We start from the raw sequence: 12,827 nt of genomic DNA, 5'->3' as shown, positions 1-12,827 counted from the left end.
AACATTTCCTCCCAAGAGGGTGAAAAAGGGTTAACAATTTATTAGATTGTTAACTATGAGATTAAGGTATAGGCGTCACCTCTCCTACTTTCCTCGTATAATTAACCTTCTTGGATCTCAGTTTCCTCAAAAATAAAAAAAGCAGATTTGTGTGGTTAATATCAAAATATTCAAAAGTTTTATATCATACCTGATGAGCTCGACAAATCAAGTCTAAATCATGACGATTCAGAAATTTACTGACTACATCAGCTCCAAAAGTGAAGGAAACACCACGATCATTTTCTCCCCAGCCTTGCACATCCTTATCTGGGTCAGACCACAGCAAATCACAGAGCAAACCTTTAAAGAATGAAAACATGGCAATGAAAAAACAAAACAAAGTTTATAAAATAAAGTATATCTGTATCACATTTCTTCTCGTGCCCTCTTACCCTTTAATAAATAGTAATAATCACTTGCTCCCTAGTATCCCAGCCTACCAAATTTAGCCACGTTTGCTAGCCCAACCATATAAATGTAATTTTGCCTGGCTGAAAGTAGCACTTTCCAACTCTTTCCACATATAGGAAATGTGTGTATGGCACACTCTAAGCACACAATGTATGGAAAAGGCTATTCATCTTTTGTACATAGTTTCTCCACACGGATAAGCAATTGACCCAGCAGCATTTCCTGAATTGAGAAAACTTACACTATTTCTGGGTGCCAACCTATTCAATTAATCTATTTTATTTATTCCTAAGCCAATAAGACACCGAAGTTTTTAAATACATCTATATATTTGGTAGGGGTAGTATTTCCACTTAGTATTTTTCTTCAGGATTGTCTTGGTTACTTTAAATCCTTTGTTCTTTCACATATATACTTCTGAATCAGATTGTGTAATTCCGTGAATCCAACTGAGATTTCCCTGGAATTGTATTTGACCTAATGATCAATTTGAAGGAAGAAAACATTTTCTGTAAAAGTCTGGAGGATTTAAATGAAATATGGATGAACAAAATCAGAACAGATCCCTGGCTTTAGTTCTGGGCATATAAGAAAAGAGGTCAGAGCTAAAAATACTTATCTGAGTATCTTCGTCATGCTCATTATTGTATAATCTTACGAGGGACTCAGACTACCTTGGGAATGTCAAGTGAGAAGACCAGTAAATGAACTCTAAGGAAGCAAACATTAAAATGCAGGCAGAGGAAGGAGAAAGGGGAATGAGCAAAAAATACTGGGAAGGAATAATCAAAACAAAAGGAAGAGATTAGAACAGTAGAGATCTCCTGAAAGGGGTAAGAATTATCCAGAAGTAGGAAATGGTTAAGATTCAAGTACCATGAGTAAGTGGAACAGGACAAAAAAACCAAAAAATGTGCCACTTACAATTACACCAGCAGACCTTAACGAAAGCAGTTTCTTGATGGATGGGAAGAAAATGGTTAAAAGTCAAACTACAGTGAGATGAAGAGGGGGTGGATGTTGAGATGGTGATATTAAGTACTTTTGTAAGAGTTATAGTGCTAAGGGAAGGAAAAACCAGTGCTAAGGGATGATTTATTTTTAAAATAAGCCAGTTTCAAGACTTTTTTTTTTATAATTCATAAACTTCATAATACAGGTTCTAACAGGAAAGGAGAACTTTTTGAGTTATGATATAGTTTGTCCTAATAGGGGAATTATCTAAAATACCTTGTAAAATTGGTGGCAATGTACTCTTAATTTCTATTACTATTTTCTAAGCTCCAGCTATGATGCTTGAAGAAGTCCATCAGCATACAAAACCCACTGGGATAGTCTCAATTTGCAAGTTTTTTCTGATTTTCAAAGAATCACAAACTGATTCTTTAGAACACACAAAACACCAACCCCAACACACCACCAGTGCTCTATAATGGTACTTTTTCCAGTTTGTTCGCACAGGTGAAGCAATGAGCAGGAGGCCAAGATGTTAATCTTTAATTTTAAGGTGACAATAAAACTAGGATGTAGTTGCTTTTGGAATTATTTGGCAAATATGACAGTCTGGATGCATATAAAATCAAATAATGGTAACAACAATGTGGCATTTTTCAACCTTAATGGAATCAAGACAAGAATCTCAAGAGTCAAGGTTCCACATTTTATAATTAAATTCCTAATGAACAAGCATCATAATCATTTGGCTGTTCTTAAAAATGTATTAATTTATAAATTAAACTTCTGAAGATTACAGAGAACACCCAGGCTTAAAATGTCCATTTTCAGCATTTCAAAAACTTGCTTCACCCTTGAAAGTGACTTATGTCTGAACTATGTTAACAGAATCTGAAGATGTAATGACATGAAATATGTATTTATATTGTACCTTATTTAAAAGATTTTAAATAAATGGCCCATTATTTATTTTATTTCTAAATTCCATTATAGTTAACTTACAGCGTTATATTAGTTTCAAGTGTACAATATAGTAATACAATATGCCCTATTATTTAAATAACAAGTTTCTATTAGGTTTAGTCAAATATATTCTATAATTATAATCAAAATCTGATTAAATGCATGCTTTTTTACCTTTTGTACTCAACACAAATTGTTACTTGCACAAGTAAGTTGAGGCAAGTTACTATAATATGCAATGTCAGTGGCTTACTGACAAGAGGATCTATACACCTGTTCATAATGGTTGATGTTTAATCATGAGTAGCATTTTGAGTGATATTATCAGGCTTTCAGTCTGAGCAAAACGATCCAATCATACTTGAAATCAAATAGCCAAATGTATGTTCTTAACAGTTCAATTTAAAGGTTTAGCCATGTTTTGCTTAGGTATTGGTTCATGAATATTTTTTAATGACTACTTTTTTTATAGACTGTTTGGATCTTATGAGTAGAAAATGGAAAGAAAAAAAAAAAGAGATGTACTTAGTAACCATCTAGTCCAGCCCTACTTATGAGTAATCAACTCCCCTTTACAAAATTACCCATAAACAATCCTCTTTTCAGTAAGCTACAAGACCTTTGGTTTTTCATTTATATGGTCTTAATATATAAAGGATTTCTAGACCCTATGGCAGTCTAAGCAATCCTCATTTTGAAGATGTTCAAGTTTGCTGAGAACTGATGAGTATGATACATACAGGGTGAGTCTGATTACACAAATAATAATGGGACAATTAATCCAATGATGTAATTTATTAAAAAAAAAAAAAGGTCTGGTAGAAACTGAAAGGACAGTTTTGCTTATGTTAATGCCCCCCGCCCCCCCTTTTTAAAGTAGGCTCCATGCCCAGAGTGGAGCCCTACTCGTGGCTTGAACTAGGATGCTGAGTTCAAGAGCTGGCTGCTTAACTGACTGAGCCACCCAGGTGCCCCTATTAATGCTTTTAATGGTGAGACAGTGTGATATAATAAAAATACATTTGGTCTTTGTTCCCATTCCTGGCACAGAGCTCCTAAAGCCTTTGGAATTTCCTGAGTGACAGGGATATCTTTTGTTATTTATAAGGAGCCCCTTTCCACCACACCTGAGTTTATGCTAATGAAGTGGTTCAGGAGCCCCTAGAGCCCTTCAGGATGGGGCCAGTCAACAGGAAGACCAAACACATGATTAGAGGGTTGGAACTTTCAGCTGTCCCCTCCCTCTGGAGAGGAGAGCTGGAAACTGAGCTCTATGAAAACTCTTGAACTAGACTTGGGGAGCTTCCGGTTGTTGAACATACTGATGCCAAAGAGTGTGGAAGCTATTCACCAACCAATGTCCCCTTGCCATACCTTGCCCCATGAAATCTCTTCCATTTGGCGGGTCCTGAGTTGTACATCCCTTTATGATAAGCTGATAAATATAAGTAAAGCATCTGAGGAGGTAGTTGTGGGAATTCCAGAATTTTGGCTGGGCAGCAGTTTGGGTCTCCAGAGAATATCACTTGAGGCTGACAACCTAAGCGGGGGCAGTCTTGTGGAATGGAGTCCTTACTCTGTGGAGTCCTGGTCAACTCCAGGAGTTAGTGTCAGAACTGAATTAAATTGTTAGACACTCACTTAAGAGTTGGAGAATGGGGTGTGTTGTGGAAAAATGGTGTATTGTGGAAAAACCACATACAATGAGTGTCAGAAAATGGCACAAAGAAAGGTACTGATATTTTTAGCAAAAGGTGAAATGAAAAGCAGAACAACCTTACTGCATTCAATTCATAGGTTATCATAGCACTTTATGATATGAATGCCATGATTAGTACACATCTTAGTACATACACTTGCACTCAACTATGAATAATTACCATTTAAAAGCCAAAAGACAAGTTAGGCAACTGTGGCCAGAATTTATTTATAAAATTACATTAGGCTCATTTGTTGATCAACACAGCATTTATCCTCAACTGGAACTTATTTGCTTTTGTTCTGACTTGCTTCACTTACCCAAGAGTTATTTTGAATCTCTGAAGAATTAATTTTCATTATTCTTTCACAAATTTTTCACAAAACTCACCATGTATCTCTACGGTTTTCTGAACTCTACAAATTTGAAATATAAAAGATGCAAAAAGTAACAGAAAACTACTAGATAATTTTTAAAAAGGCAACTGTATCTTCAGCTAAGAAAGATTATTTTAATTAAAAAACTTATTAAATTTTTAAAAAATCCTTAAAAACATTTTTTTAAAATTTATTCTTTTTAAGTAGGCTCCACACCCAACTTGGGGTTTGAATTCTTGGCTCTGAGATCAAGAGTCACATGTTCTAACAACTGAGCCAGCCAGGTGTCCTCCTTTTGACTAATTTTTAACAAGTCTTTGAAGGACATAAGCAATGCTGATATGAATGAGGCCATGATAGGAAGGTAAGGGGAATCAATAACAAGATCTTTTGTGATATATAAGTTTAACAGAACCATACTACGGTTATATATGAAATTTAAAAGTATGGCACCTCAGTAAATAATTAGTGGGAGGTGAAATATATTACTGCAAGTAACCTCTAATTAGCTTATTGATGATTAAAAAAGCTCTATTATTTATTACACAAACCAATCCTAATTCCACTAAATATATAATATAATTAAGTTCAAATATGTAAACATTTTAGGAAAGACAACTAATTAAAGTTCTCTATATACACCCAACCTGTATCAGGGACATCAGTGGGTCTCATAATTCTCCGAATCTGCTCCATAGATTGCAGGTCTGGTGATAGTCCTATAAATAAAAGATCAGTCATGCTACTGACATCTAAACAATTTTCACTCAAATAAAGAAACATTTAATCAAAGTAGATTCACTATGTGAAATTAAACACACTTAGGTGTTCTTTTTAATGTTATCTTTAATATACTGAGTTATTAAATAGAATCCCACTTTGATGTAATCGAACAATATGATTAAGTATTCTCCACTTTTCCCTACCAGGGTAATGGAATTCCCTTTCATTACAAAAGATTTCTCAAGGAAAGAAATCTTACCACTCTTTTTTTTCCAACCATTCCCTGCCCTTCTACAGGAACATACCCAATTTCAATACTTCCTACCACTTCTGTCACTTCTTACTACCCAGTCCTAAACATATTTACTTCCAAGTTTAAATGCCTCATCTAGCCCATAAGACCTTCCTACATCCCACTCCAATATGCTCATTTTCATAAAAGCCTAACTGTTGATCAGAAGGATAAGCAAGAAAATACCCTGCAATCTTTAGAGTAGTACATAAATATAAGCTAGTATTTCTCTTTTATAGATAAATCCAAGTGCCATCACATACTTCTAATTTCTATTTTTAGCCATACCAATGTGCAAGAGCTACAATTTCCTAAATGTTTAGTATTTACTATAAAATATGTTTCAATTAATATAGTGATTTATGTTCTATCAGAGAATAAATCATTTTTTACCTCAGGCCTAGACAAGTACACCTACCTTTTCAACATCTCCCCACTTAATTCTTCCTGCATATTAATAAAATAATTTTCTTACAGTATTTTTATTAAATTATTTCCATGTACAAAAACCCAATATGGTAATTAAACGATTCAACGAACTCCTTTGCTCAGTATTCAAATCTCTATAATCTGATATGTATCATTCCCCAACATGTACTTGACATTCTAGTTAGGCCAGTCCTCACACATTCCTTGAACTAGACAACATAAAAGACTCTCTAAAATTCTCTTTGCCTCTCCAAAATCCTCTAAAACCCACATTTCCATAAACATTTGCCTAACAATTCTCTCCCTTTCCAGACTTCACAAAAATTACTGTCTCTACAAGTACTTTGACATAATTAAATTCCTTTCATTACACAGTATCTGTTTTGAAATACATTTTATCTTTTTCTTTTAAAGATTTATTTTATTTATTTCAGAGAGAGAGAGTGCATGGGGGGGTGGGAGAGGGAGAGAAGCAGATTCCCTGCTGAGCACGGAGCCCCACACAGGGCTAGATCCAATGACCCCGAGATCACAACCTAAGCCCAAACCGAGTCAGATGCTCAACCAACTGAGCCACCCAGGTGCCCCTGAAATATACTTTTTCTTACTTTTTTGGAAATACACATTTTATCAGGTTTTTAATTTCTCAAGACAGCCAGATCATACACAATCTATATCTTTTCATGGCACCTAGCCAAGTGCTAGACACATATGTTAATTTTTCAAATGAACTTTCGTATATGCTTATTTAACAAGGCATACAGAATAACTTATTCTGGGGCACATGGGTGGCTCAGTTGGATAAGTGTCTGCCTTCGGCTCAGGTCATGATTCCAGAGTCCTGGGAATGAGCCCTGCATTGGGCTTCCTGCTCCCTGAGCCTGATTCTCCCTCTCCCTCTGCTCCTCCCCCCGCTCCTTCCCCCCACCTGTGCTCTCTCTTGCTCTATCTCAAATAAATAAAACCTTAAGAATAACTTATTCCATCAAAAAATTATCTTAAGGATGAAAGTGGGCATATTACATAAAGCCCAGAACTCTTGGCATATGGGAATAATAAACCCAATTACATTTGGATTCTGATGAAAGGTATTTAATATGGGCAGGAAAATAATCATGATCTTTTCATTTTTACTGATAGTAGGGGTATCTTTCTGTCAAAACTAAAGCAAAGGGAAGACGTTTTTTCAAACAAAACTACAGTTATCCTCCTTGCATGTGAAATTCTTTAAAGACAAGTACTAAACTAAATTTCCATTTTCATTATGTATAAATAATCATAAATTTCTGGTTACTAAAAGGGATTTTAGCTATGTTTAGAACAGTTCTAATGATTTTTCACACAAGCACTGCTTTGTTTTCCCATAGCATGCATCTTAGTTACTATAGGTCTTTTCTAAACAATGAAGGACAGTAAAAAAAAAATCCATAAAGCAAATCTAATAGTTTACCTCCATGACAACAAAAAATCTTCTCATCCACAATGGCAGCTATAGGCAGACAATTAAAACAATCAGTGAAGGTCTTCCACAATTTAATATTAAACCTTCGTTTGCCTATGAAAAGAATAAGCAAATAGAATAAATAAATTAAACCTATTTTGTTATCTCATAGCTACAGGATTATGAATAATTTCAATTTTATTCTTTATACAGCACTTTCTTTTTTCTGTAATGAATAAGTATTTCTTGTATACTTTTAAAAATGTAACATTCAGCACTTTCCCGTAAAAGTTAAAAAAAAACCTCAAAGACTGCTATGTATTTTATGGAACAAATATATCAGACACTTTTGTCTTTTAAGATCACTATAATAAAGCAATTTTGAAACAGTCTAATAGACTATTAGTTTATCTTTTCCATTTAACATGCACATTAAATACTAGCCAAATAAGCTGAAGTGAAAGGGGTGCCTCTAGAGACTGTCCATTTTGACTCTCAGGCACTCAGTAACACAGCATAAATTTACTGCCAAGAAAGGACAATTTCCAAGGGCCTGACTGGTATCCACTTCTGAGTGAATTACAACTTGGCACTACAGCAAGTATAAATAGAGACAAAGGCTATCATTTTCCTTAGTCTAGAATAAAGAGCTACAACAAAGACAATCTCAAGTGTTGTTCACCTTTTTAGAGTTACTTGATTTTCCTGAACTGGGTAATAAGTTGCAACAACTAACCCAGGGGAGGAAGGAAACACACAAGCACTAATTTCCTATGTTTTTATGCCATAACTTGCCTCTCAATGAAAAAGTGTAACTCAAAGCAGTGTTTAACATACATTATTTCATTTGATGTCATTTCTATCCTTGACGATATTCAAGCCCGTATTTTATCCTTAAGAATGCACCTCTATTCCTGATATAGCTTTAGAAAAGTGGTTATAGTTAGATGTACTATAATCCACTTCCTGTCTACTGGTCTGATTTAAACAGGTGAAACCACACACTACACCTGAGAGAGAAAAATGCAATGTAAAATCAAATGTGGCACCATTCCTATTAGAACAGAGCTCCATGAGAACAGAGATTATCTGTCTTCTGCACTGCTACATTCCTAGTGTTTAAAATAGTGCCTGATATATAACTTCCTCAAACATTAGTCAAATAAATGATTATATAAACCAAGGAGACAGGAGTTTGAATAGGACTCTACTATATTTAAGGATGGAAAAAAGCAAAAATAGATTCTAATGGAGAATTCGGCACCAAAAAACAATAAATTCAATTTGAAAACCACTGTAAACTGGTTCTAAATTATAATTAACCAAACATATATTCTTTCCCATGGTCTAACAAGAGCAAATTCGAATGTAGTAATTTAGTAATAATACTTGGAAAACACTACTACAAAACACAAATCAGGGATTTCTTACTGATGAAAGAGAGTACAGTAAGATACAAGAGAGTTGTTAGTATCCTTATCTCTGTAGGTTTATAAGCACAGATTAAAATTCTAATACTAAACTTCAACTTTTAAATAATTTCATACAACTTTTCAATACTTCTTATGACACAGGGCCAATGAGAATTTCCGTCATATTATTAAGAACGCTGAGAACGAAAATCTTAATAGACACTAGAAAACTAGAGGCTGTTATCTATAGTGACCTCTGTTTCATGTGGATATTTTATTCTGTAAACTAATTACAAGAGGGCCTTTCAGTTGAGTAATAAGCTGCAGTCAACCTGAAATAACATGACCAAGGAGATCCCACAGAACCAGTTTAATTAGTAACATGTTTCCCAGCTTCAAGGCCCTCTTCCACGAAAGACTCTTCTTGGTCCAATACTTGATAAATTGTATTTTTAAAAAAACTGAATCAAAGGAACTCTTTTGAACCAGAAGATTATCTTAGGGAATATTAGGGAATTTTCCCATTAATAAAAAATAAATTTTTATTTTTACTTACATTCATCATAGAACCCATAAATGCGATTGATGCTAGCACACTCATGGTTTCCTCTTAACAGAAAGAAGTTCTCTGGATATTTAATTTTATAAGCCAATAGCAAACAAATGGTTTCCAAAGACTGCTTTCCTCTGTCCACATAATCTCCTAAGAAAAGATAGTTGGCTTCTGGGGGGAAACCTCCATATTCAAATAATCGCAGTAAATCTGTATACTGTCCATGAATATCTCCTGAAAATAGAAAAAGCCGATTTTAGAACACCTGGTTACTGTGGGAAGCAGCTTCAAATGATTCCCAATGTTTACACCCCTGTGCAATCCTCTCCCTTTGAATGTGGGCTGGAGATGCTGACTTGCTTCTAACAAACAGGATACAGCGAAAGAGGGATGGGCTGTCACTTCTGAGATTAGGTTACTAAAGATCATGACTTCCATTCTGCTTGTACTCTCTTGCCTTCTCTCATTCTTGACGCTGAAGCCAGCTGCCTCACGGAGAAGTACACATGGCAAAGAACTGAAGGAGGCCTCTGGCCAACAGCTCATTAGGAACCAAGCCCTCAGTTCATCGGTCCATAACGAAAGGAACCCTTTCACCATTGAGCCTTGAGATGACTGCAGTTCCAGATGATGCCTAGATCACAGCCTCGTGAGAGACCCAGAACCAGAGGACACAGCTAAGCTGTGCCTGAATTCCTGACGCACAGAAACTGTGAGGTGATAAATTCATGCTATTTTAAGGCATAAAGTTATGGAGTAATCTGTTATACAACAGATAACTAATACACTTACCCTTATTAGCTGGTAGTTTAACAAAGGTTACTCTGTTATACCAAAAAGTGAGAAAAATAGCCAGAAATTAGAAATATTTAGTATAACTAACTCCTATTACTCTCAAATTATTTCTATATCAAAGCACTTTAAAGAGTACCTTAGAGAGAATTTGAATCATTTTAAGATGTTATAAATAACTACACTTGCTTCATTTAGATCACAGAAGAGATTGATCATTTCCACAAAATTTCTTTTTTTTAAAAAGATTTTAAGTAATCTCTATACCCAACATGGGACTTGAACTCACAACCCTAGATCAAGAGTCGGGTGCTCTAATGACTGAGCTAGCCAGGCTCCCATCCACAAAATTTCATGCTACCTCTTACTTAAAGGTGATACACTAAGCTAATTAATGTTTTCAACAAACATCTCCTTAGCTAGTATCTTTTATTAGCTAGGTACTGTACCAAGGAGCACCAAGCACATGACTTAAACACAAGAAGAAAGAGAAAAAAAGTACTTAAAGAGCGCACCAAGCTGCAGTTTACAAGGTATGAACGTGGATCACGAAGAAACATGCAGGACAATGAAAATTTTTACATATAGAAATAATTCTTGACTGAGTAAAGATGACAATTAAGTCCATAAAAGCTATGTCATAAACACTAATAGCCACTACAAGTTATCAAACCAAAAGCCAGTATGATACAATACTTACCCCACTTCCCACTGTTATGTGAACTACAGAAAAATACTTTCTGTACAACAATTTTTCTGGCTATAACGATGTGATCACTCAACCTATGGTTGTAAGTTTTTGTTTTTGGCCAGAAGCCACTGTAAGACTTAAAAAAACAAATATAATCTGTAATGTTATATAATCTTCAAAATAAAATCACAACAAAAGTAGAACACCATGGATACTGCCATTCTGACCCCCAAAACTCTATTCTTATTTTTTTGTAACTGGTGTATCAGAATGCCTATTTTTCCACATCCTTGACAACACTGGATTACCAGTTTTTGACATTTTTTTTTTCAATGTGACTACAGTTTGGGATTTGTTTTTAAATTGCATTTCACTGATTACTAGTGAGGCTGAGGATCTCATGTTTATTGGCCATTTGAATTTCTTCTAAAATCTACCTTTAAAAAAAAAATCTTTCTCTTGTATGGTCTTTCTTGTTTCTAAGAAACAATCTTTCATAGCAATCTTTTTATGTGATGTATATGTAACAATCATTTTCTTCTTGTCTCTAACATCATTTTATGAAAGTTTCAATTTTTATATTTTATGTAATCAAACCTATCAATCCCTCTTAAACATAAATTTTAAAATGTTCTCTCTAGATCACCTTCAGTGTAAATAGAGAGAAAAACTGGTATTCAAAATAGACTGTTTCCAACTCTACCTATTTACATACCACAAATTTTCAGCGGCGCTTCCAACTCCAAAAGAATAGGCTGGCTGAGAAAGATCTCCCGAGACTTGATACATAAGCCCCGAACTTCTGCTTCAGTCATCTGCACAATCTTTCCTGGACGACATCCTCGTACTGTTAAACAATAAGTAAAATGGTCAGTTTAAAAAAATTTATCTATAAAATAATAATCCTTAAAAAAAAGTCATGCCCATATTTTGAAGATCAGGAGAGTCACAGAGGAAGTAAACTACCAGACACCCTGTTATGTCCTATGGCTGACAGTAAGATTATTCCAGTGATCTCTGGCTTTCATCTCTATTGTCGCTGGTTCCTAGTGATGCTCCTCAAGGCTGCTGCCACAGAAACGCAGTCCTCTTTGCTCTCCAGGGGCCAACCTCATAGCCCAAGAGACCCAAACAGCTGCAGGGACAGCACCTCTGAGGAGAGCCCACTCTCTCAGCAAAGTCTTACACTTAGGAAAAGGCCAAAATACCATCTTTAAGAACCAGTGGTTGGGGTGCCGGGGTGGCTCAGTCATTAAGCATCTGCCTTCCGCTCGGGTCATGATCCCAGGGTCCTGGGATTGAGCCAGGCATCGGGCTCTCTGCTCAGCAGGAAGCCTGCTTCTCCCTCTCCCACCTCCCCTGCTTGTGTTCCCTCTCTCGCTGTCTCTCTGTCAAATAAATAAATAAAATCTTAACAAAAAAGAACCAGTGGTTATGAAGAAAGGAAAATTAAACAAAAAGTAGCTGTCGGCAGATGATTTAGTTCCACACACTTCCCTTTCCCTGGAATATCAGGAGCAGTCCTAAGAATTAACCACCCCCACCTCCATTTTCTGATCAAAACAAATTTAAAATTAAAATTTAAAAGGTACCAGATAGTTATTAAATTTTAATGCATTATTATGTTCACAGTAGGGCATTATATAAAAAACTCTAAAAGCTATTCAGATGGAGGAAAGCCATTTGTCAAATGAATGAGCAATAAAATCCATGAATAAGTAACTTCCGGAACGGAGTGGGGAGGAATGGTACATGAGAAGTTCCTTATTTGCCCTACTGAACTGAACTTGTAATCATTTCCTCTCATCATTATCTTCTCCATTGGCTCTCTCTAAATAGACTGCTAGCTCCCATTTAATCTTAACTGAAAAAGGCATTTAAAAAAATGAAGCAGAAACTGTATCTCTATATATCCCTACCACTTCCCACTTCCAATTAAGTCCACACATTTCTTGTCAAAAACTGCTGATTCTTTTGTCAGGTCAAGAGGTTTAAAAAAAAAAAAAAAAGGCCCCCACATGCAAAAGCCATCCATGTATCTATTCCAT

General features: G+C 35.4%; 1 protein-coding gene across 2 annotated transcripts in view; it reads right to left on the bottom strand.

Annotated features, from left to right (window-relative positions):
- PPP1CB (protein phosphatase 1 catalytic subunit beta) overlaps positions 1–12,827 on the bottom strand; it is a 40,276-nt gene that overhangs the window by 7,842 nt on the left and 19,607 nt on the right. For both annotated transcript variants that reach the window (XM_025867979.2, XM_025867980.2), the window contains exons 3-7: positions 11,495–11,626; positions 9,300–9,530; positions 7,341–7,445; positions 5,094–5,165; positions 191–342 (exon numbers count right to left, since the gene is read on the bottom strand). In XM_025867979.2, the coding sequence (XP_025723764.1) occupies positions 191–342; positions 5,094–5,165; positions 7,341–7,445; positions 9,300–9,530; positions 11,495–11,626 (692 nt within the window). The remainder of the gene's footprint in view (positions 1–190; positions 343–5,093; positions 5,166–7,340; positions 7,446–9,299; positions 9,531–11,494; positions 11,627–12,827) is intronic.

The sequence above is a fragment of the Callorhinus ursinus genome, unplaced genomic scaffold, assembly GCF_003265705.2.
Source record: "Callorhinus ursinus isolate GAN/ISIS: 27379988/994484 unplaced genomic scaffold, GSC_fseal_2.0 scaffold10, whole genome shotgun sequence".
Classification (NCBI taxonomy): domain Eukaryota; kingdom Metazoa; phylum Chordata; class Mammalia; order Carnivora; family Otariidae; genus Callorhinus; species Callorhinus ursinus.
Note: the sequence above shows the minus strand (reverse complement) of the source record. Positions and strands in the feature narration are given on the sequence as shown.